This window comes from Silurus aristotelis (assembly GCF_946808225.1).
Source record: "Silurus aristotelis genome assembly, chromosome: 11".
In the NCBI taxonomy this organism is placed as follows: domain Eukaryota; kingdom Metazoa; phylum Chordata; class Actinopteri; order Siluriformes; family Siluridae; genus Silurus; species Silurus aristotelis.
This window is the reverse complement of record NC_139584.1, coordinates 1432269-1457768: the sequence shown is the minus strand read 5'-3', so window position 1 is coordinate 1457768 and position 25500 is coordinate 1432269. Positions and strand designations below refer to the sequence as shown.

Below are 25500 nucleotides of genomic sequence, written 5' to 3'. Positions count from 1 at the left end.
CCATCAATAAATTAAACACTGTAATCAAATTGCACTGGGCTCCATTACAAACACCCTGTTGGTCTTTATCCAGTAATAAATTCCTCCCAATTGTGTTTTATTCTTTACTTAATGACTGTGTTTTTTTTTTACGAAAAGTAAATTTTTGACTTGTAATGACCTGAGATGTACCAAAGGTTTATTTAAACAACAGATGGATAATAGTTTGTGGACACCTGACCGTAAGACTGGTACGTGCTTTTTGAACGTCCCATTCCACATTTAATCCTCATTCACTGTTCTAACAATTTGGCGAAGAAGCACATACGGCATGGAAAAGTCAAATGTCCCAATACTTTTGTCCATGTCGTGTATCAGCACCAGTTAACCAACAGCATGTGGCAGTAAATGTGCCTTTTGGAGAAAAGGTCAGATAATTCGAACAGCAGAGATCGTGGAAATGATCCTCGGGCGCCTATAAATAGCCGGAGTCATCTTTAAAAAGCTCCGAGCTCGATGACCAAAAGTTCTTTTGTACTCCTGATCTAGGATCAAGTTCATTTGTCTTTAAATACCATGAGCGGAAATTGATCCTGCCCTTCTTCCTCTGATATAATCCTCCCGTGTTTGTAGTGATATCGACTTCTTTACCCACGCGAGTCTCATTCTCAAACGTTCTGTCCTCTTTTTTTTTATTCAGTATCACGACGGTGACAGCGGCGCTCTCTGTCTGAAGAACAGGTCGTCCTTCGAGCACCAGCACCACCATCTGTTACACTGCCTGGAGAAGACCACGGTGAGAGTTGTCTTCAGGTTCTGAGGCCTGATTTGTATATTACATTAATAGTGGGGGAAAAATGTAGACCTGGCAACCCTGAAGTAAGTAATCCTTATTTCTGATGAAATAAATCTTAATGACGAATAATTCGGTTTCGTTTGACTTAAAAATGGAAATGTATGATTTATTAATCTAGCATGTTCCTTTCTTCGTTCCACAGAACCATGAGTTTACTGATGAACTGACCTACAGTGAGATGTGCATGACTGAGTCGGTGGGTTTCCGCACCAGCCGGAGCACATCCATCTCCAGCCAACAGGGCGTCTCGACTTCTTGTTGTCCTCGCCGGGCCAAGAGGAGAGCCATCCGCCTGGCCAACTCTACCGTATCAGTGAGCCGCGGCAGCATCCAGGAGCTCGATACACTGCATGTTCACAAGAGCCCGTCTGGACCTCAGAGGTATGTTACATCATCATCGATCTGATAAAGGTTGCGCTGGTTAGGCCACACCCAGCTGGTGTAAACAGTATGAGCAGTTATTGTACTGAAGTAGCTTTTTTTTACGTGTCTGTATTTTACTGAAATATTTTCATTCGGGGAGATTTTTACTGTAACTTCACTACATTTCAAAGTCAAATATTTGACTTTTCACTCAACTACATTTCAGTCATTTCTTTTTATTTATGAGGATAAAAACATAACTGGTGAAACACGCAGCGAGTCACCAATCAGGATCGAGCTTTTGCTTTTTTTTTTTTTTTATAGATAGTGAATATGCTATATGACCAAATGCACCAAGTTGGAGGCACACAATTTACAGAATGTCTTTGGATTTGGAAGCATTACATCTTCCATTCACTTGAACTAGGAGACCCAAACCTGTTTCAGCATGACAATACCCCTGTGCACAAAGCCATCTCCATGAAGATCTGCTTTACATGGGTTCTAATGGAAGATCTCCTGCTGTTGAGCTCCAACCATTTTGAACACATTTTGCAATTAACTTTTCACACTGACTGCACTCCAGGTCTCCTCAGATCACCTACAGTACATTAGTACCTGACTTTACTAACACCCTCATGGCTGAATAGGTCTCCACAAATCTCCACACTCCAACATCTAGTGGAAATCTCATGTTCAAACACTTTTGTGCTTATAGTGTATCTCGGCTTTTTGAGTCTAAATGATCATTTATAGCTTATCAGCCTGTTTGTTTTTTTTTTCTTCAATCACAATTACTCATTTTAGAATCAGTTAAAAATCTACACCCATTCCTTGTTCTTGAATTTCTTTTCACTTCACTGAGAGATTCTCACAAAACCAAAACACAATATGGCACCACAACATGACACAATGTCTCCCTCTAGTGGTAGTGCTGAAAAGACCACCTGAGATTCGTCAAATGGTTTTATATTTAAATAAATCTGAGAAATCATTATTTAAGGCAACATGATAAAACTTAAAAGGGAAATGAACTGATACCCTAACTATTTTTACAATTATGATCAAGTTTACAAATGTCTAATGAATAAGGGCCTGCATAGACTGCTGCCCCCGCGACCCGAATTACGGATAAGCGGGAGAAAATGAATGAATGAATGAATAATAAATAAGGTTCACATTATTTCCTGTTTGGTATTTAACATACATGAAAAAAGTCTCCAGTGTCAATGATTTTAGACATTTTTTTTTTTGGCTTATCTCAAAAAAAACCCTAAAAAAAAAAAAAAAACACCACAAAATTATTTCCATTTAAAGACTCTATGGACATTTGCATTGCATTTAACTTTTCTAAACCTAAATCTAATGGAACGTCTTCCCAGAAGTGTGAAGTTTATTATAACAGTGAATGGGGACGAAATGTGAAAAAATATGTACAAAAATCATTTGTCTTCAGGTCACGTTTCCACAATCTGATGTCTACATATATGTCATTTATAATCCCAATCAATTGTTGATAAATTAGTGTGTTTGAAGGGTGTTTCCTGTGTTTTCTTTCTCAAACAGTCGCTCGAGCCTTAATGCCAGGACAGAGGACCTGAAGTTCAACTGTGAGCAGGGAGACTACACGGCAGCCATCATTAGCATCCCTACTCCTCCGGCTAACACGCCTGACGAAAGCCTGCCTCCGTCGCCTGCCATCTCGGGCATCCTGCGCAACTCCCGCTGCTCCTACAGTCACGAGACCGTCAAGATCTCGTCCTTATAACAAAATCCACCTCCAAGCACAAAAGCTGTCCTCCAATGCACAAACAGGGAGGAGGAAGAAGCTTTTCCTGTTGAACTTAACACCAAAATATCATCCCAAAAAACACCTGGCTACAGCTTCATCCAAAAACTGAGGTTCTTACAGAACAAATCAGCAACGTGAAGACGTGAACCGACACAGGGTTCAGTACAGCCTTTTTTTCAGAGGACTGTTTGTTGGCTTTTACAGATCTGCATTGGTCACTTTTCTTGGCAACAGACAAAGATGATGAAATGTGGAATTACCTTTTTTTGTGTGTGCAGAAAACAATACTGGATGATTTAACGTGTGCAATCACAGGGCCAGTATTCAAAGTATAAAGCCAGAGCTATATTGCTATATATCTTTAGAGAGAAAGATATACAAATACTGTATCCTGCAATAGATGCTTTCAAAAAAGAAAAGAAAAAATAGCCTAAAGATATTATGGTTGATACTCAGCAGGTCAGTATAGGTATATGTATCATAATTTGTATCATACTACACACATGCATCTTCCAACCAAAAAAAGGTCATCCGTGCCACCCTACTCCAACATGCATGTTATTGTGCAGTAGATTGCAGAGAATGGAGCAGCTACAATGCAATCCCACATCTATTTTTAATTTGTTCTTTTTTTTGTTTGTTTTTTGCATGATAATTCCCCCCCCCACCTTTTATTCATTTTTGTCCTATTTTATTACCTGATATTGTTAAGATTTGTAGAATATTACAGATCCAAATGTGCTCAGTAACTCAAAAAAAAAAAGCAAAAGAAAAGTGGAAAAAAAAAAAATTCAGGCATGTTCTTTAAAAAAAAAAAAAAAAAGAAACAAATCTCGGGGCGTCTAGACGTACATGGGTGAAATGCGGGGGAGGGGTGTGATGATGATGAGAGAAAAGATTTGTGTACCATAATCACAAATATGCATGATAACATAATAGGTATGTATTTTTATTTATTTTTTTCAACTTAATTATTATTTTTTTTTCGTTCTTTTTTTTTTACATTCATTGCTCTTTTGTCGTTGGTGTTTTACTGTATGTTGTTAAGACCAGAGGTGGACGAAGGGACCGTCATTGTGATCAATTCCTTTAATTTAATGCATAATGTAATACATTTATTGGGTGAATCAAAATCCGTCTCAGTCGACCTTCTGATTATGTGCATTATTATTATTATTATTATTATTATTATTAATATTATGATTATTATGATTATTATTATGATTTGATTTTGAGATACTGTGAGGCGTCAGTGCTGCCAGTCTTTAATATGTGCACTTTAATACAGTATGTTTTTATTTTAACTGCATATAATATACTTTTCTGATGAGTCACATGCAGCAATGAATCTGGCAATAAAAGTCATTATTTTATTAGAAAGTGTTTAATATTCCATAAAACTACTTGCACTTGACTGTGATGAAATGATCTCCGCGACTCTGTTTACAGGTAGTGTTCCAGAATGATTTTTGTTTTTACGTTTGTTTGTCTGTTTGTTTGTTTGTTTGTTTGATTATATTTGGAGCCATAAGATTTTGAGACTGGGACGGCTGCCTCCATTTCAGCATATACAGACTGTATAGACGTGATTGCAGTACGAGGACGACCTGAAGTGTTCGATCTGAAAAGCACAGAGGTGTACAGTCTATTCCACTAATAAAGTGAACAGAACTTAGCAAACGGTGTGGTCTGGGGATTCATTCTCACAGCTGAGGTGTGTATCAGGACCAGGATTCAGGACGCGACACAAGTGAAATTCTTTCTTCGCATAGATCATTAGGAAGCTGGGCTCAGAACAAAAGGTCAGCCATGATGGGAAGTGGTAGTTCTGTGGTTAAGATGTTGGACTTCTGATCAGAAGGTCATGAGTTCAAATCCCACCACTAAGCTGTTACTGCTGGGCCCTTGAGCAAGGCCCTTAACCCTCATCTGCTCAGTTGTATGAATGAGATAATCGTAAGTCGCTCTGGCCACATGAATGAATGTAAATGATACAGCGCCCCCCGGAGTAGATAAGATTAATGACCTTGCTCAATGGCCCAAGAGTGGCAGCTTAGCAATACTGTGGCTTGAACCCCACAACCTTCCAATCAGTAATCCAGAGCGTTGGCTGTTCAGCTCCCACTGCAGACATACAGAACTATATTAGATAAGATTCCAGTTGTGAGCTTAGGGCTACCAAGGTCATGAGTTCAGATCCAACACTGCCAAGCTGTCACTTCTGGGCCCTTGAGCAAGGCCCTTAAACCACAGCTGTTAAATTTAAATTGCTCTGTCTAAGGGCGTCTGCCAAAATGTATTTAGCAGATACCTTTATATATTTATATCATTCAAGCAAATGGGCAGCTGCGGGGGTTAGGGGCCTTAATCAGGGGCCCAGGGGTTGCAGCTTGGTGTGGCTGGGATTTGAACTCATGACCTTTAGGTCCAAAGGCCAATGGCTTAACCATTACACTACAACTTCCACCAATTTATAGCATTGGTGTATATTTTTGTGGGCAGGATTGTTTTTTGGATTGTGCAGGATTTGATCAGATCTTCTGTGGACATGGGTAGGAATGTTCTACCAAATGCTGTAAATGTAAATGGCCTTTGGGAAAGATTGTGACACTTTTTGTGCAAATGAGCATCATTGGTTCCTGGGAATGAGTAGAGATGGTCTCCTGGGGTGGAAAGGTCTGATCACACTTTCTGTGGGTGTGGATGGATTTTTGTTTGGGATTGTGCAAGATTGTCCAAACTTTCCCCAAGATTGAGGAGGACTGGTCAAACTGTCAAGAACTGAAATTTACAAGACTGGACAAATGGTGTGTAAAAGCTAAGAGATTTGTCGAACTTTCTGTGGGATTAAGTGGAAGTGGTCAGGATTTGTCTAATAAATCAATCTCTTATTTATTTCTTTATTAATATGTTTATCACTTAAGTATCTTAAAGGAAGCAGGATATTATCATGACCTGTTTTTCTCTGGCTGTTGCAAAGACACATATTGAACCAAGCGGTGATTAAGTGTTTCCTGCTCAATGCACAGGTTTCTTCAGCAGAGCTCTCAGACGATGCCATGGTGATGCCTGTAAAGCTCGCTGTTAATGAATCTGATAACCTCAGGATGTTCTAACATCATCAGGATGCTGAAGCCGTTAAGGAAATGACAGGCTGCCTGAGCTTGTGCAGCAGATCCGTGGTGTAATCAGAGAGGTGTTGATGAAACTCATGTTAAACCCACAGAGCAAAGAAGCATTAGATAACACGAGTGAAAAGTGGCCTCCTCACCTCGGCCTAAAAAAACTGAATTTATTTCTCAAGAATTGAGTCCAGAATGATTTACAATAATCTCATTTATACATTTGAGCAGTTGAGGCTTGAGGGCCTTGCTCAAGGGCCCAAGAGTGGAAGTTAGCCAATGTATGGGATTTGAAGTCACAACCTTTTGATTCATCTTTACCATTGAGATTCCAGTTACTGTACACCTTCTCCCCATGTCTGTAAGGGTTCTCAGTTTTTCTCCAACCTTCCCAAAAATGACACTTGGAGGACGATTGTGAAAGTGTGTGAATGTGTGTGTGTGTGTGTGTGTGTGTGTGTATGGTGACTAACATTGGGCTGGTGTCCCATCTGGAATATATTTTCACCTCACAGGCAGTGTTCCTGAGTCTTCATATCTACTTTCACGCTTTTACATGGGTCTCCACATAGACAGAGTTCTTCTAGAGTTCTTCTGGAACCATTAACCATTACTTTCCAACATACCTTTTTTTGTGTAGATTATGTCTACATATTACTCTATTCCTCACACACACACGCACACACACACACACACACACACACACACACACACACACACACACACACACACACACACACACACACACACACACACTTCTATCATCTCTGAGCTGGCTGCATAACCACAAAAGCCACAGCACACTGCTAATATACTTCCTCAGCACTGGAACTTCTCATCTCACACACACACACACACACACACACACACACACACACACACACACACACACACACACACACACACACACACACACACACACACACACACACCGAGATGTGATCTTCAAACCACAGTAGTGACTCTTCTGCTTGATCTTTTATGAAACTGCCTTCAGTTTGGTTACCTGAAAAATCACCAATGCAAATTATTTGATATTTTTTATTTCTCCTCGTAAAACTGTGCACAGATACTGTTCAAAAGTTTGCGGACACTTGAACATAACGTCCTGTACATTTGTGTGCAACTTTGTGGAAACATTTTGGGGAAGAACCACATATGAATGGAGTCAGGTGTCCCAATACTTTTGCCCATACAGTGTACTTCTCTGATGATGGAGAAAAATGATTTTAGATCCATGTGTGTGATCCATCATTCTTACTGATATACATCTATCACATAACCTCTGAGTCTGGTATGAGCAGGTTGTAATGTCCGTATGACATCACACGGAGTTTAAAAGCAGGAGAATTCTCACTCACTCCTCCTTTCTTCTCGCTCTTCCATTTCTCATCAGTGACCATGTTGCTCCTGCTCATATACATTCAGCTTACAGCAATACAAGGCAAGTCATATTTCTGTTTTTACTCAAATGAACGTTTTATTTTGTCTGAATATTCCAATGTTCATTATTTCATCAGTTTGACTTGCCATATTCATAACTACATAACAAATCACCAGGAATAAATAACGGTTCATGAATTCAACTGTTCATGGTATATTATTATCAGAAAATAGGATTTGAGTAGTTTTTCCAGGTGGAGAAAATGTTTTAATGACGCTGTGATTGTACTGAGATTGGATTTAGGACACATTTTATTCAAATTGCGACCTTCCTCCATAATGCGCAGACTGATCTGAAAGCAAATCCCCACCCGAAAAAATTACATAAAAAAAACCCCCATTAAATTAGACTAATAAAATAAAAACTTTAAAACAAAATCTTTCTTTAAACATTGTAATTTCTGTTATTTTTTACATTTATTAATTTACAAAATAAAAGAAAAATTAAATAATCTTTTTTATAATAATTCATACATTTTACAATTATATTATAATATAATTATTAAAATATATTAACATTACAAAAAGTGTATTTTAAAAAATATGTTAATCCTAAATTGATTTTTTTTCTTTAAAGCTGCTTTGTCTCTATTATTAGAAGTGCTGTACGAATAAAATAATATGAAATAAATACATTAAATAATATTATATTATACATTTTATTATATATATTTATAAAATAAGGAACTAATTGTAATATACATGATGAATTATGGATCTCCATAGTTAACAATGTAAAGAAGAATCACACCACATTTCTAACATTAACCTCTGCCCATGTTAATGTCAAAATCAATTGCTCAATCAATAAATTGCTTAATAAATTCATTGGTTAACTAGTAAGTACTACGCTTATTACAGGATGTCAGATCCAGCTGTATGTTAGCATGTCAACTTGCAGCCATCCAGCTGTGGATTCTGTTTGGGAAATATTTTTAATGATGAAAAAGTGAAGTTTTTGTGTGAAATGCCGATCAGTCGGCTGATACTTTATCATTCGCGCTGTAACACTGTGGTGCTGAACATCGATGCTGATATTTAGTACAACTGCACTGTAGGGTTTGTGTGATTGTCTATACATCAGTTTTTTATGTGCTGTAACACAATTTCACCTGACAATAAATTATAATTATTTTTTTTAAAACAAATACATTTCTGACCATATAATCTCAAAGAAAAGCACATAAACAAACAAACAAAATACTTAAAGTACACAGTCAGTTACACGGCTTTAAAAATAATTATAATTTTAATGATTTTTTTAAATCATACATTTGGGCCAAATTGAAACTTGAAATGATTGCGAAGGTGATTTCTTGATGCATTAAAGTTTTAATTCTGGGAATATATTTTTTTTTTTATATTGGGGAATTTAAAAGGCAGAATTAAAACTTTAATGCATTAAAAATGACAAAAAAATTGATTGAATTCATTTAAAATTTCTCATTAAAGATAAAGAATGGAAATTAAAGTATAGAAATTAGTTAGACAAATTATGTGTATTAATTGAGTTATTTAAATGAGTAGGTATTTAAGATAGACACTATCTAGATACTAATATATTTATTAATACTCCTTTATTTTTAATCTGTGAAACGTTTGCTAGTTAAAGTTGTAATTTTGTGGGTAATCTACAATGCCATTTATTTTTTAAAGGATACTCCTGTGTTTATTTGAAGATTTTTCACCAGATAATTATTGGAAAGATTCATTTCTTCACGCATAAAAAAAAAAAAAAAAAATAGGTCACTAAGGAAGTACATAAATTCATATATAATTGCTATAAACATGCATATTTTTCAATTCATTTTAATAATTATAACAACAACATTATTATTATTATTATTATTATTATTATTATTATTATTATTATTATTATTATTATTAATTAAATTAATAATAATAATTAAATGACCACTTTATATAAATTAAATAGATTTTTCTAATTCATCACATTACTAAATGTCAAAAAAAAAAATATATATATATATAGTAATTGATGAATAATTATTAAGGAATTAAAATGGATAAAGATTAATAGATATATAATATTATAATATATACTTAAAATAATAATGCTGTAATATGGACTTTTTTTATTGCTTTTATTTCAATCAGCGTTTCACACCAACCTCTTCTATACATATATATATTTCTAAATAAATATAATTAACAGTAAACCCTTCAGTGTTTTACACAATTACATGAAAAACAACAGAAAATTTTAAATCTAGAGATAAAGGACAGTGAGTCTAATTAAGAAATTTGTTTTAGTTCTTTTTGAAACGATTAATAAAGGTGAAATGATCTGTTATAAGGAGAAGATATATATATATATATATATATATATATATATATATATATATATATATATATATATATATATATATATATATATATATATATATATATATATTTAATGAGACAGAGAGAGAGAGAGAGAGAGAGAGAGAGAGAGAGAGAGAGAGAGAGAGAGAGAGAGAGAGAGATATGAACATGCTAAAGGATACACTGTATATATTGCCATCATAATATATACATATTGCCATTATACTTGATACTGGCAAATATAATTCATTATAATACTGGCTTTATTTTATATACAGTAAACTGTGTATACTGGCATTATTTAATATAATACACATTCACTCACAAACACACACACACACACACACACACACACACACACACACACACACACACACATATACACACACACACACACATACACACACACACACACACACACACACACACACACACACACACACACACACATTGCCATTATGAAATATATACTGGAGGGCATTTAATAACTATATAATATAAAGCAGATACTACATGCACATGCACACTGTATATACTGGATTCTCACATCACTACACTACCGGCTATAATTACATCATATACACACTTCATTTACAGTCCTGCATCCTATAGCCGTGAAATGGCTTCAGAACTTCATCCATCTCTAACATACTGCCATCCAAATCGAGTTTTAATATCGTCGAGTGCTGCTACAGAGCGCGTTCTAATAAGCACATTAAATCATTGATTTGGGTCGCTTTAAATTTTTAGACTGTCATAATCATATAAAATTCATCAAGCAGCATCTAATAGCAGCTGATGAAAAGGATAGAAAGTATCGCTTCTAGACTTTTTATATTATTATTATTATTATTATTATTATTATTATTATTATTATTATTTATTAATTCATTTATTTATTGCCAGAGTTGAAATGACCATCCAGTCATTCAGTTTGATTTCTATTCCTATTTATTTCTATTTTCAATTTTTATCTATTCTTCTATTTGCATTTTTTAAAATATATAAATAATATATAAAAAAAATATACAATATTTATTAACCAATTAACATTTAATATTGTTTTATTAATTTGTATAAAATGTGTAAAATATCACTTTATCATCATTTTATTATGTTATATATGAAAACGTCAATAAAATATTAGCAGCTTATATTAATGCTGTGTGTGTGTGTGTGTGTGTGTGTGTGTGTGTGTGTGTGGTGTGTGTGTGTGTGTGTGTGTGTGTGTGTGTGTGTAGTGTGTGTGTGTGTGTGTGTGTGTGTGTAGTGTTTGTGTGTGTGTGTGTGTGTGTGTGTGTGTGTGTGTGTGTGTGTGTGTGTGTGTGTGTAGTGTGATACTTATTTGGGCAGCTCTGTGGTATAAGTGAACCTGCTTATGTGAAAACTTGACATGTATTTATCAGAAAATCTGCAGACACGCAACTTTGCGCCTGCACCTGCACCTTCTCTCAGATAAGAGCAGAGGTTCAGCAGGGTGTGTGTGGTTACCCAGCACGCTGCATTTTGCACCTAACCGGATATTTTCCACTTACCAAATGTGCTCCATTTCACAAACATATGAAACTCCTCGGAACATCAAATATCAATTAAATTATTTATTGAATAATTATTGAAACGAAGCTTTATGCTTGCCACATGCACTTTACAACACTTGTAGAATTCTTTCTTCACATGTCTCAGCAATGTTTGGAAGCTGAGGTCAGAGCCCCTGGAGAATAGAGGGTTTATGCACCCCAAGAGTGGCATCTTGGCGATACTGGGGCTTGAACCCTCGACCTTCTGATCAGACTATTGAGCTACTATCTTTCCAAGCATGATAGTTTAATACACATTATTATACATTAAGTGAAGAAAGTCTGGTAATGACCACAGTTCAGCATCACATACAATCATTTCTATGTACTTACTTTTATATATGATTTATTATTTAATACTGATTTTCTGTTCTATTATTATTATTATTATTATTATTATTATTATTATTATTATTATTATTATTATTATTATTAATAATAACCAGTTCAGTGCATTATTATTTCTGGCTACTTTTCCTTATACAGCACAAGACTATCGAATAGCTTTGCGGGGTTCGAGTCACCCGTGTGAGGGCCATGTGGAGCTGTACTACCAAAACCAGTGGGGTTTGGTGGGTCATCATGGGTGGAAGTCTGCAAACGGTGAGGTCGTGTGCAGGTCTTTAGGCTGTGGTAAACATGTGGAATCTAGGGTTCTATACCACAAATTCAACAGTTCTCTGATTTCGAACTTTTGGTTGGATGAGATCAAGTGTACGGGGAAAGAACAAAACCTCTGGGACTGCCCTTCAAACGGCTGGAATATCACTCACTGTCAAAATTATGTCTCAGTGGTTTGTTCAGGTGAGTAAATATTTTATTTTCATTTCGTTACGTATCTGAAGTTACCTCCAATCCCTCGTTCTACACTTAAGATTGGAGAAACCAGTTCTCCTGCTCGATATGAGAACCACAGAACAAATTACTCAATATCAAGATCATATTTTCCTTCTTTTTTACTTGAGACAAAATAAAACCAATATAGAAAGAGTGCAAAGAACAACATCATAGTCCAGGAGATGCTTAAAAAAAAAAAAAAAATCTAACACTGCAGACTGCCGTCCAACATGTTCAATAAACATCTCCACATAAAAAAAAAACAATAATCACTGATGGCATACATTAGTTCATAAGTTCATTTTTTTTCCTCAATTCTGCTGTTTTATACTATTAATCATTAATCATCTACATATAAATCAGAATCGAGATCTTGGTGTCGTAAAACACCTGACATTTCCAGCCATATGTGTTTTTTTTCCTCAAACTCTTAGCACAAAGTTGGAGGCACACAATTGTATAGAATTTTTCCTTCACTTAAACTTGGAGACCCAAATCTGTTCCAGCATGAAAATGCTCCTGTGAACAAAGCCAGCTCCATGAAGATCTGCTTTCCATGGGTTGGAGTGGACCTTCTATAGAGCTTACTGGGTTTCCTGCTAAAAACATTTGGGTGAAGGAGAAATTTCTTGCTAATGCATTTAAAGATGTGTCCTACAGTTTGGTGCCTCCATCTTTGTGGTACCGATTTGGGGAAAAAAGAACCACATACAGGTGTGAAAAGTTGATGTGTATGTTTCTCTTTGGTATATTTTGGTAAATTGGTGTAAAAGTTTGTTTTATGAACACAGGAATCATTTCTCTGAGTCTGAATCTACATGGAGTAACAGGCGAGTGTGCTGGAGAGGTTAAGTTCACGACACCGAGTGACGTATTTGTGTGTGAGGAACACTGGGGTGAGTTTCACATAACATAGCTACTAAATGGTAAACATCTTCTCAGCTTGGTCATATTATTTATGTAGTCTTGTACTGGGCAATCTGTTGTGTGTTTTTCCACGGTCTTGAAGAAATGTAGGAAGAAATCGCATGTTTTGGTGCAATGTTTAGGTCACCAGGATGAGGCTAAATTGAATTGAATAGTTCAGCCATGAAACTCTAGATATACATCAGTTGGATCTCTTGATTCTGATGCCACAGTCTTTTGGGCGTGCTTCTCCTTTCTCTTACTCCACCTCATAACAGCAGCAGGATGGTTCTCATCATCCACATTTTTGTTGAACGACTTATTCAGCAGCGGCACCAGCCGCAAAGCAAATCTAGTCCTCCAACACCTTACATTCCCTTAACTCATGTAACACAATGTTCAATCTGTGCATCATTTTTTTTATACTATATTAGCTACCTTCAACATTGCTTCTGCAAAGCACTCTCAATGTCCTAACATGTAAAACTGTTTTCTTATGCAGATGAAGGCAAAGCTGATAAGGTGTGCAAAGAACTTAACTGTGGAAAATATTTGAAGTACTTCAAGTTGAAGATGTCGAATTTGAAAGCAAATTCCAAAAATGTGGCCCTAAATTGTCAAGGCAACGAAGACTTCTTATGGCAGTGTGTGAAATGGACAGCACCTACATCAAACATCTGCCAAAATAAAATAGGCATCATCTGCTCTGGTAACCCTCCAAATTCTGTCCAGGATCTCTGTGTTTGTTTGTTGAAGCCTTGTAGGTTTTTTTCAATAATTATCAATGCTATTATACACTACATTGACAAAAGTATCAGGACACATGACCTTTTCTGCCATATGTGGTTCTTCTCCAAACTGTTCCCACAAATCCGGAGGCACACAATTGTACAGGACGTCTTTAGATGTAGTATAATAAAATGTTGCGTTCACTTAAACTTGGAAATCCAAACCTGTTCCAGCATGTCAATACCCCTGTGCACAAAACCAGCTCCATAAACATCTGCTGAGGAAGATCGTAAGTGGTCTCAACCCTACTGAAGACCTTTGGGATGAATGTGAATGATGACTGCACCCCAGGCCTCCTCACCTTCTCACCAACATCACTACCTGACTTTACTAACACACTTGTGGCTGATGTCCTCAAACAAATGCTTAAAATGTAGTGGAACATCTTCCCAGAAGAGTGGAGGGAATTCTAAATGCAAATTAGGACTAAATGTGGACTGCGATGCTCAAAAGGTACATATACTTATGACCAGGTGTCCGCAAACTTTTGGCAATATAGTGTACAATCTACCACACACATCAGTTTTTACAGTTTTCACCTATTTCGTAGTAAATGTTTAAATTTTTTACAATTTTCCAAATAATACATAAACTGAAATACACTATAAGGACAAAAGTTTGTGGACACCTGATCATAAGATTGGTATCAACCGTAATTTCCAGACTATTAAGCGCACCCATATATAAGCCGCACCCACTAAATTTTACAAATATTTTTATTTTTAACATAAATAAGCTGCGCCTGTCTATAAGCCGCAGGTGTCTACACTAATGTACTTTACACAGGCTTTAACGAAAGACACGTTACACACGGTGTAATGGGTGAAATAAGTTGCGCTTCCTTTGAGAGCATAGCGGTATTTTGGGAATAGCCTGCCACTGCTCAGTTCTAAGTTTCTTTGACTAACTTTTGCCAAGAAAAATAAAAAAGCACGAGTTTTGGAAACCTGTCTGTGCTTATATGATTTCTGTTGTAACTGGAGTTAGCGAGCTCTCCCTTCACCCAGACTCAACGCGTTACAACGGCTTGTATCTGAACAATAGCCAACCAAGAAAGTCATTGTTCACTGTCTTCCTCCTTTCTCTCGGGAGTTTATCTTTTGGCATTGTCGTGCGTTTAAAAATCACCCGATGTAAGTTTTTCTCCCGATGCCGTGCAGCTCAGAACACAGGTGAAGTGCGTTTTTTCGTTTCCGTTCTGCAATCTCATTGGTCTAATGTTATGGGGTTCAGTTTTTTGGCTTGAAGTTTGTGAAACCGGGAAAAACCCAGGAAAAATCCATAAATTAGCCGTTTCGTTGTTTAAGCCGCGGGGTTCAAAACGTGGGGAAAAAGTAGCGGCTTATAGTCCAAAAATACGGTACTTCTTTTTGAACATCTGCATTTAGTCCCTATTTACTGTAATAATAAGCTCTACTCTTCTGGGAAGATGTTCCAGGTTATTTTGTGGATATTCGATGTAGGTGAGAAGGTGAGGAGGCCTGGGGTGCAGTCAGCTTTCACATTCATGCTTCCACTCCAACCCATGTAAAGCAGATCTTCATGGAGCTGGAACTTTGTTCTTTGTATCATGCTGGAACAGGTTTGGGTCTCCTAGTTCAAGTAAAGGAAAATTTTCATGTTTCATCATCCAAAGACGTCTGAAATTTTGTGTTTTGATCATTTATTATTTCGATGAACAAAGTCAACGTTGCTTTTTAGCGTTTCGTTCTTTGGTCAGCGATAAAATACTGTGTGTAACGTTAAATAAAATCTTTCTGCATTGTTTCAGTAAAATAAGTTTGTTTTAATAAGTATAAAAATGAAAAAAAAACTTCAATTTGTGTTAAAATCAGTGCATTCTGAGGGAATTGGTTTTAATTCTCAGATGATTTTCCCTACGGAAGTCCTAGGAGGCCATGCAATTTAATAAAAAAAAATTTATTTTCTTAATAAATCGACTTCATTTTCTTGTGAAAAAAAATTCTTCCGATGTCGAAGTCATGAGAAAATGAAGTCACAATCACGAGAAAACAATCCACGTTATGCCAAAATCACGGGAAAACAAGACATGATACTATAATGCATGGACTCTTAAAACCTCTATAATTTACTGTATAAATGTAACATCATAAATCCCATACAGTGTGAACTGTGGTACCTAATGGAAAGTCGTGTCCGGTTGCTTTTATTGAACAGGTTATGAGCATGTCCGTCTGCATGGTGGTGCTGATGTTTGTAAAGGAACTTTGGAGAAGAAGAAGTACGGCACTGCAGAAAATTGGAAGGGAGAATTGTGTCAAGGGTTTAATAAGAGTGAGCTGGATAAAATGTGTGCTAAGATGAAGTGTGGAAAAACTGCCGCTGTGAATCCATGCGTAAACACAACGCTTAATTGCACAGGTGAGCAGATTTTTGTGTCATTTAATAAAAATTTTATTATAAGTTTGGTTTTAAGCTTCAGTTGGCCATGTCTTTCAGATCGGGTCAAGGTAGAGCTAATAAACGAGAAAAGTACGCTGATGTGTTATGGGGAGGTCTACGTAAATGTGAATGGCGCTCACCAGGCGGTGTGTGTCGGGGACAACGTTTCCTTTGAGAAAGCTGGTGAGGTGGTGTGCAGAGAGCTGAAATGTGGAAGCCTGCTCTCTGTATCGCTAAACACTCAATTGAAGGAAAGCATGATTAGCCTTGTTGAATGCGACGGACAGGAGAAATCTCTGTGGGAGTGCATATACAAGTCTGATGCAAATGGACCTTGCAAAACCATCAATGTGACATGCTCAGGTAACTGTACTATAATAAACTAAGTTATAGTTCTTTATGAAAGTTAAACAAGGTTCCTGTTTCATGAACAATTACAAGGATATTTCTACAATAATGTCTTCATTGGGGTGTGGCAGAGCTGCCAGTATGAATCCATGCACTGACACAAGCCTTAATTAGATTTTTGTCATTAAAAAAAGTAAAATGTCCCTTTAAAGACATCATTGTAGTAATATACATGTAAATGATCCTGCTTAATATCACTGGTCACACTTTTCTAACTTGTACATAGTATATAAATAGATATATTTAAATATTTTCATGCCACACTTACATATTGTTAATACCTCAGGCAATTATGTGCAATAATCTCAGTGAAATAATCAAAATTTGTTGCATGTGTAATACTTTTATAATCATTATTGTAGTCTGACTTTTCTGTTCTTTCACTGTCGCTACACATTTCATTTCACTTAATATACATATATTTATATTTTCTTGTTTTTCATTTTTATGCTAATCTTTACTTTGATCTTTTACTGTGAGAAACTGCAACCAAATAATTTCCAAACTTCTCTTAAACTCCGTATTTCAGCTCCATACCCTGAAAACCGAACAGCATCGTTCAGTCTCTCCAGCAGTTTCTCCGCTAGTCTCAACACCTCAGTCTGTCCGTTGGCTCCCTCATTCTTATGCCTCCTTTTGTCTCTCTCTTGTCTCTCCTCTCCAGTCTGTCTTTTAATCTCTTCTTCAGCCTTTTTTTCTAATGTAACTTTCAGTCCCAGTCTCCCTTTTTTAATTTCTCCCAAATTCCTTGTTCTGCTTCCCCTGCAGTCTCTTTTTCAGCCTTTCCATCAATTTCCTTGTCTTATCTTTCCTTCAATTTGAGGTTTCTTCCGAATTTATTGTTTGTCTCCTCCATTTCATTTATTCAGTGTTTTCCTGTTTTTTTCTAGTGCCTCTTAATCCTTCTCCTCTTGATTGTCAGGCTCTCTGGAAATGCATCTGAGCTACGGTCTGGACAAGTGCGCAGGCCAACTGGAGATAAAGCCCCAGGATTCCTGGTGGAAAATGAACTCTGAAGGCTGGACGAAGCAAAATTCGGACATGGTGTGTCAATATCTCGATTGCGGAGACTCAGTGGTTAATGAAAAACATAACTTTGTCAAGAGCAAGTTTCCTGCACTGGATCAGAAGCTGACTTGCAATGGCTCTGACATATCACAGTGTAGGATGCAAAACCAGGGCTTTAAGGGGGATGTCATCATCATCTGCAAAAGTATGACATTTATTATATTGGATTGTGTTGATATTTTTATATGAATTGTAGTCCACACAAACACAGGGGGTGGTTCTAATTCAGTTGTGTGAATGTATGCACTCTTTTATACATCCTAAAAGTGGATATAGTACAACCTCAATTCCAATAAGTGTGAAAGGTAAATAAAAAAAAACAAAATGCAATAATTTTGCAAATCTCATAAAGCCATATTTTATTCACAATGTTTATTCACAATGTTTATTCGCAATGTTGAAACTGAGAAAATGTACCATTTTAAGAAAAAATGAAGGTCATTTTAAATTTGATGCTGCAACACGTTTAAAAAAATTAGGACGAAGCACCAAAAGTCTGGAAAAAGTGTGTGGTATTAAAATTAAACAGTTGGAGAAACATTTCACAACTAATGAGGTTAATTAACAGCAGTTCAGTAAAATGTTTAAGTATAAATAGTGTATCTTAGAGAGGAAGAGTCTCTCATAAGTAAAGACGGGCAGAGCCTCACCAATATGTGAAAGTCTGAGTCTACAAACTGTGGAACAATTTCAGAATAATTTTCCTCAACATCAAATTGCAAAACAGTTAAGTATCTCATAATTTACAGAACATATCATCAAAAGTTTTAAAGAATCTGGAAAAAAGCTGTGCACAAGCGACAAGGGTGAAAATAAATATTGGATGGCCATGATTTTTGGGCCCTCAGGGGCCACTGCATTTAAAACAGTCATGTCCTAAGGCCCTTCCCGTGGGCTCACCACCTGCAGGAGGGACCGTAAGGGACGGTGCTGTGAGGATTGGGCAGCAGTCGAAGGCAGGGCCTGCTTAGACTGCTGCCCCCGCGACCCGAATTACGGATAAGCGGGAGAAAATGAAATGAAAAAAATGTCCTAAGGCATAATGTTTAAAAAATATGTTGAAGTTTTTATTTCTTTTTGGAAACCATGGACACCACATCTTTCAGACTAAAGAGGATAGGGACTATCTGGCTTGTAATTAGCGTTCAGTTAAAAAAAAAGGGCATCTCTGATGGTATGGTGGTGGTGGTGCTTTAGTGCCTGTGGAATGGGCTGCTTGCACATTTGGAAAGGCTCCATCAACGCTGAACGATATATCCAGGTTTTAGAGCAACAAATGTTCCATCCAGAAAAAACTTATTTTCCAGGGAAGGCTCCATATTTGAGCAAGACAATGCTAACTGCATACTGCATATATTACAACATCATGACTTCACAGTAGGAGAGTGTGGGTGCTGCACTGACCTGCCTGCAGTCTAGACCTTTCACTATTTGAAAACATTTGGTGCAACAAAGGAAACCCAGAACTATTGTGCAGCTAGAATTCTGTATCAGACACATTTGGGACAACGTTCTTCTCCCAAAACTTCAGGAACTGGTCTCCTCAGTTCCCAAATGCATACAGAAAGAAGACTTGATGCTACTTAGTTGTAAACATGACCATTTCTTTGAGACGTGTTAAAGCCATAAAATTCAGAATGACCATATTTTTTCTTTAAAATTGTTTACACTCTTAGTTTGAACATTTGATTTGTTTTTTTGTTGACTAAAATGTGGATTTATGAGATTTGCAAATTGTTGCATTCTGTTTTTATTAACTTTTTGCACAGTGTTCCAACTTTTTTGGAATTGGGTTGTTGTACAATAAATTTGTTTCTAGGTGAAATAGATTGTGTTTGTGTGTACAGAATGTGTGTGGTGCCTTGTAAAGGACTGCATTTCAATCCAGAATATTTATTCTCTAAGACCAGTTGATTGTTTGGTGCAGTGATACTGCGACCCAATTAAGCAGTTCTGAAGATAAAATAATGAAAGGAATACAGTAACATACATTTCTCAGAAGATTGTCAATAAAATTGTGAATTATTGCATATTAATTGAAAACTCAAGTCATATGAAATGATATAGAGATGAACATCCACTTTTGAAACACTGTTTTCCAAAGACCTCTTTACATCGTTGTCCAGCTTCAGGCCCTGAGAGACATCTGTAGTTTCTCTACACCAGCCTCTTTCACCAGTCTCCTAAACATCAGTCTGTCTTTCAAACATGCCTTCCATCCACCTATCATTCTCGTTCTTTCTCACAGTTCCTTCTCCAGTCTCCTGCCTTGCCTTATATTTCCATAAGTTTTCTTTATCAGTCTCAATCTATTCTTTACTTTAACGCCTTCTTGTTTTTTTTTTCTTCATTACCACTTTAATATGTCCACAATTGTTTATAATTCTAAACCTTTAAGTTTACAGATTCCATAGGGCTTTGACCTGATTCTGACTTTTTTCCTGACAGAGTATGAGCTCTGGTTTTTGCATGGCAACTCTTCATGTGAAGGCAGAGTGAAGTCTGAATCAGGTGAATACATGCAGAAAATCACGGATGAAAAGGCTAAAGAAGTGTGTACATGGAATCATTGCATGTCCCCTCAAAACAAAGATATCATCATCACAAACCCCCTCAATTGCACTGTAAAACCAAACTCAACCTCCAGTTGCTCAGAAACTCAGTATGCTCATGTGAAATGCTCAGGTACACACTGAAAAGAAGAACTTGAGATACATTTCTATATTGGCAATGTCTGATTAAAACAAAATCATATCAAATCTTTGTAATGTCATGCTCTTATGGGCACTTGATCTTTTATCTCAGGCTCCAGGGAGGTACGTTTGGAGAACAAATGTCACGGGAAGGTTCTGGTGTGCTCCAATGAAAAGTGTGGGGTTTGTGAGGACACTTGGACAAAAGAGCAGTCGAGAATGCTCTGTAAAAACCTGGGCTGTGGAGATGTGATCAACGAGCAGTACAGCAGGAAGAAAACTGGAGATGGAGTGACCATAGCCAGTGTACACTGTTCTAAATCAGCTCAGAACTTCAACCAGTGCAACTTCGTACAACTTGAAGACACTACCTTATGCCAAAATGCAGCCTACGTTGCATGCACAGGTAAAGATTCTATTCTCTTCACGGGGGAAAAAACAGGCAATAATTATAATAATTATCTACCATTGGTTCTGGACACATCACACTAATGACTATCATTGAGTTTTCCAACATAAGTATGAATTTTATAGGCAATACCTAAATAAACTAAACTGAATAAAAAACTAAATAATTAACCAGTAGGGACCCAGTATAAGAACTGATTCGATTTTGGAATTGAGCTAAACAGGGTCAAGGTCAGAGCAAGGTCAAATATCTAAAAAAAAGTCCCGTTCCTTCTTGTCCATATTATATTTAAAGGAGAGATGTAGCTGTTCTAATAACCTCTACTCTTCTGGGAAGATGTTCCACTAGATTTTGTGGAGATTTGTAGTCAGGTACGGATGTAGATGAGGTGATGAAGCCTACTGGGGTGTACTCAATGTGAAAAAAACATCTTAAAGGTGTTCATCCCAACCCATGGAAAGCAGATCTTCATAGAGCTGGCTTTGTGCACAGGGGCCCTGTCATGCTGGAACAGGTTTTGGTCTCCCAGTTCAATGAAGGAAAAATTTCATCCTCGCACATTTAAAGGGGTCCTACACAATTGTGTGTGGGGAAATCAGGTGGCACTAAATATAATGGGGACTATGTCACTTCTCAGCAGTGTGTAGTTTATTAAATCTGGTTATTATGTTAATATGAATGTAAATAAATGTGAAGCAGCATTTCTTTATTATTTATAACCTACATGAAATTCTTCACAGGAAGCGTGAGCGCTGTGATGGAAGACCCGAGAGATAAGTGCGCTGGAAACCTGAAGCTGTTTTACGCCGGAGTTTGGCAATCAGTGTGTGCAAAGGGAATCAATACTAAGACCCAGAATGCAATGTGTACAATGCTGGGCTGTGGAAATGCGGTCAGTTTCGACGAGGCTCTCAGCAGCACGTTAAAGAGCAAAGGAGTGACAGGAGTCACGTGTTCGGATGGGAACATTTCCAACTGTGACTTCTCCAAAAGTGCAGTAAAACAATGCCAAGGTGGCTTCCTCAATTGCACAGGTACTGTATACATTTTACTCAACAGTGGTTATATTAGAAAGGCACGTGTTTTACACGTGTCAGGACCTGAAGTAAACCTTCATGTTAAGGAGAAATTATAGATAAAAAAATTTATATATATATATATATACACACATGTATGTGGATCTTCACCACACTTTTAACACTCCCTTTGTACCAAAACCTGCTCCATCATGACGATGCCCCTGTGCACAAATCCAGCTTTTGGAGCTGAAGATCTTCTGCTATAGAGCTCTGATCTCAACTCCAATGAACATGAATGGATACATGTACTGCACCCCAGACCTCGTCAACCTCACTTACATCAGTACCTGACATGACTAACACTCTTGTAATTGTGAATGAGCACAAATCTAAAAAGAAAAATCTCATGGAACATCTTCCCAGAAGAGTGGAGTTTATTACTGCAAATGGAACTAAATTTGGAACGGGATTTTCGAAATAGAATCACACACCAATCTTATGGTGTCCATATCCTTCGCTCCTCATGTGCATCAATGAGCTTTGGCCACCCATGACCCTGTCACCCGTTCACCACTGTTCCTTCCTTGGAGCACTTCCGTTCTTTAGTACAGTCACAACATCAAGTGTTTGAATTGTTCACACATAAAGTGACTTTTCCCAATATCGTGTTTCTAATGAATTGTTCTGATCGACACGTGTCATTAACGTTTACTTTGTTTTCCAGGTTGGAGAAGATTGCTGCTCACCAGCACTGAACAAGCCTGCACAGGTGAAGTCTACCTCCAGAATAAAGAGCAAATCTACGCAGTGAGCAGCGATGGTTGGGGCAATCGGGAAAGTGATCAGTTGTGCAAATATTTAAATTGTGGAAAAGTTTATAACTCTACGAAGAAAGAACAGCGGGTTTTTCCTTACTGGAAGAAGAGCTACAATTGCACAGAGAACCAGAGAAGCATCTGGGACTGTGAGAAGGAAAAGGCACCTACAGGGAATCATCATCTGCACGTCAGCTGCATGGGTACGGGAACCTGAGAGTGTTAAAGTACACCAGTTGAACCAAAAATGATTATATTGTATATACAGTAACACTGGAGATCTGATGAAGTGGTACTATTGAATTCTGAATTCTGATTGGTCAGAACATGTTAATTTGAATTTCCTACTCAGCAAATCAAATGATCTATAATTAGCTGATTTAATGTTAAGATTGCGTAAGATTTTGTACGTCTTTTCTAAACATCCCATTCCATATTTAGTCCCTGTTTAATGTCTAAATAACTTTAACTCTTCTGGGAAGATGTTCCACCAGATTTTGTGTGCTTGTAGAGATTCATTCCGCCACAAGGGCGTTAGTAAAGTCAGCTACTAACGTGGGTGAGGTGAGGAGGCCGCACGTTTACATTCATCCATGTTCAATAGGGTTGAGGTCAGAGCTCTATAGAAGGAGATCTTCCACTCCATCCAAAGTAAAAATATCTTCATGGAGCTGGAACATGTTTGAGTTTCCAAATTTTCTAATAAGTGAAGAAAAAAATCTTCAATACAGTTGTGTGCCTTTAAATTTGTGGCACCCGTTTGGGGAAGAAACAGATACGGGTGGAACGGGTGGGTGTCCCAATACTTTTGGACTAGCAGGGTGCATTTATTTAATGTTTTTGTTTCTGGAGAAGCAACTTGAGCAGATTTTCCCATTTCAATGAGCAGATGTTTATTTAGCATTTTTGGATACAAATCCACAAGATAAAGGACTTTTTTAAATCGATTGATTGATTGATTGATTGATTGATTGATTGATTGATTGTTTGGTTGGTTGATTGATTGATTGATTGATTGGTTGATTAAATGATTGATTGGTTGATTGATTGATTGATTGATTGGTTAATTAATTATTTTTTTGTTTAAGCATTGGGCTAATATGTTTATAAAATCATGTATAATGTGCTCACTGTGTGTGTGTGTGTGTGTGTGTGTGTGTGTGTGTGTGTGTGTGTGTGTGTGTGTGCATGTGTGTGTGTGTTTTCCCACAGACAAACCTCAGGTAACACTCAAAGGCAACTGCAGCGGTGAGGTGATGCTTAAGAACGGTCCCATGTGTTACAAGTCACAGCAGACGCAGCAGGTGTTCCATGAGCTCTGTCAACAGTTGAACTGCAGCATGTTCTTCAGAGCCTGGTCCACCAAGTCCCAGGGTAACGCTCGCTCTGTGAGCTGCACAGGAAAAGAAAACAATCTGTGGCAGTGCAACTCATGGGAGGACAACTGTGAAGATGTCGTTTCACTGGCGTGCACAGGTAAGATCCTACAACACTCACGGTGCTGTGTGCATTACAGCCATCAGTTCATTCGGTTCCGATCCAAAACATCTTCAGTTAGTATGCTCACTAAATCACTGTATGGCCAAAAGTATTGGAACACCAGAACTTTCTACTTATATGTGCTTCTTCCCCAAACTGTTACCACAATCTTGGAGGTGCAAATGTAGAGCACGACTTTGGACGATGCATGAAACTTTCCTTTCACTTGAACTAGGAGACCCAAACCTATTCCAGCATGACAATACCCCTGTGCACAAAGCTCCAGCACCATGAGGATCTGCTTTTCATGGTTTGGGGTGGAAGATCTCCTGCTATAGAGCTCCAATTCCCAACCCTATTGCAACCCAGGCCTCCTCACCTCAGCCAAACATCACTACCTGCCAAACATCTACCACTAACCTACTAACATCTATGTAACGCTGAATAAATCTTCATAAATCTCCCCAATCACACGACAAAATCTAGTGGAGCATCTTCCCAGAAGAGTGGAGAAAGTGAATATGATGTGAAATGTGATGTTCAAAAAGAGGCACAGTTTTATGGTCGGGTGTCCACATACTTTTGTCCATACAGTGTGAATGTATATATATATATATATATATATATATATATATATATATATGATGTACAATCAATTTGCGGTCCCTAATGGTATTTTGTTGTTTTGTTTAGAATTATTTTCTTGATTAAGTTTTCCTGCATGATCTCCACTGATAATGATGCAGTGAGATGTAACACGACTGATGAGCGCAATGGAGCAGTTCCACTCTGTTTAACCAAACCAGCTTCTAGAAATATCATATATTTACAGTGTGTATATAAACAGTACAGACCAAAAGTTTGGACACACCTTCTCATTCAAAGAGTTTTCTTTATTTTCATGACTATGAAAATTGTAGATTCACACTGAAGGCATCAAAACTATGAATGAACACATGTGGAATTATATATGGAATTATATACATAACAAAAAAGTGTGAAACAACTGAAAAATGTCATATTGTAGGTTCTTCAAAGTAGCCACCTTTTGCTTTGATTACTGCTTTGCACACTCTTGGCATTCTCTTGATGAGCTTCAAGAGGTAGTCACCTGAAATGGTCTTCCAACAGTCTTGAAGGAGTTCCCCGAGAGATGCTTGGCACTTGTTGGCCCTTTTGCCTTCACTCTGCGGTCCAGCTCACCCCTAAACCAT

The 25500-nt window shown here is 37.2% G+C and overlaps 2 protein-coding genes across 2 annotated transcripts in view; both read left to right on the top strand.

Moving 5' to 3' along the window:
- Nucleotides 1-4647, top strand: part of kcnd1 (potassium voltage-gated channel, Shal-related subfamily, member 1) — a 98634-nt gene extending 93987 nt beyond the window's left edge. The window contains exons 5-7 of the mRNA XM_083554933.1: nt 680-775; nt 978-1216; nt 2765-4647. Of these exons, the coding sequence (XP_083411059.1) occupies nt 680-775; nt 978-1216; nt 2765-2966 (537 nt within the window). The 3' untranslated portion in view covers nt 2967-4647. The remainder of the gene's footprint in view (nt 1-679; nt 776-977; nt 1217-2764) is intronic.
- Nucleotides 4648-7497: 2850 nt separating this feature from the next.
- Nucleotides 7498-25500, top strand: part of LOC310733679 (scavenger receptor cysteine-rich type 1 protein M130) — a 27798-nt gene continuing 9795 nt past the window's right edge. The window contains exons 1-12 of the mRNA XM_083555110.1: nt 7498-7556; nt 11947-12264; nt 13089-13193; nt 13706-13912; nt 16171-16374; nt 16453-16758; nt 17726-18016; nt 20320-20556; nt 20677-20970; nt 21714-22007; nt 22717-23010; nt 24020-24283. Coding sequence (XP_083411236.1) covers nt 7514-7556; nt 11947-12264; nt 13089-13193; nt 13706-13912; nt 16171-16374; nt 16453-16758; nt 17726-18016; nt 20320-20556; nt 20677-20970; nt 21714-22007; nt 22717-23010; nt 24020-24283 — 2857 coding nt within the window. The 5' untranslated portion in view covers nt 7498-7513. The remainder of the gene's footprint in view (nt 7557-11946; nt 12265-13088; nt 13194-13705; nt 13913-16170; nt 16375-16452; nt 16759-17725; nt 18017-20319; nt 20557-20676; nt 20971-21713; nt 22008-22716; nt 23011-24019; nt 24284-25500) is intronic.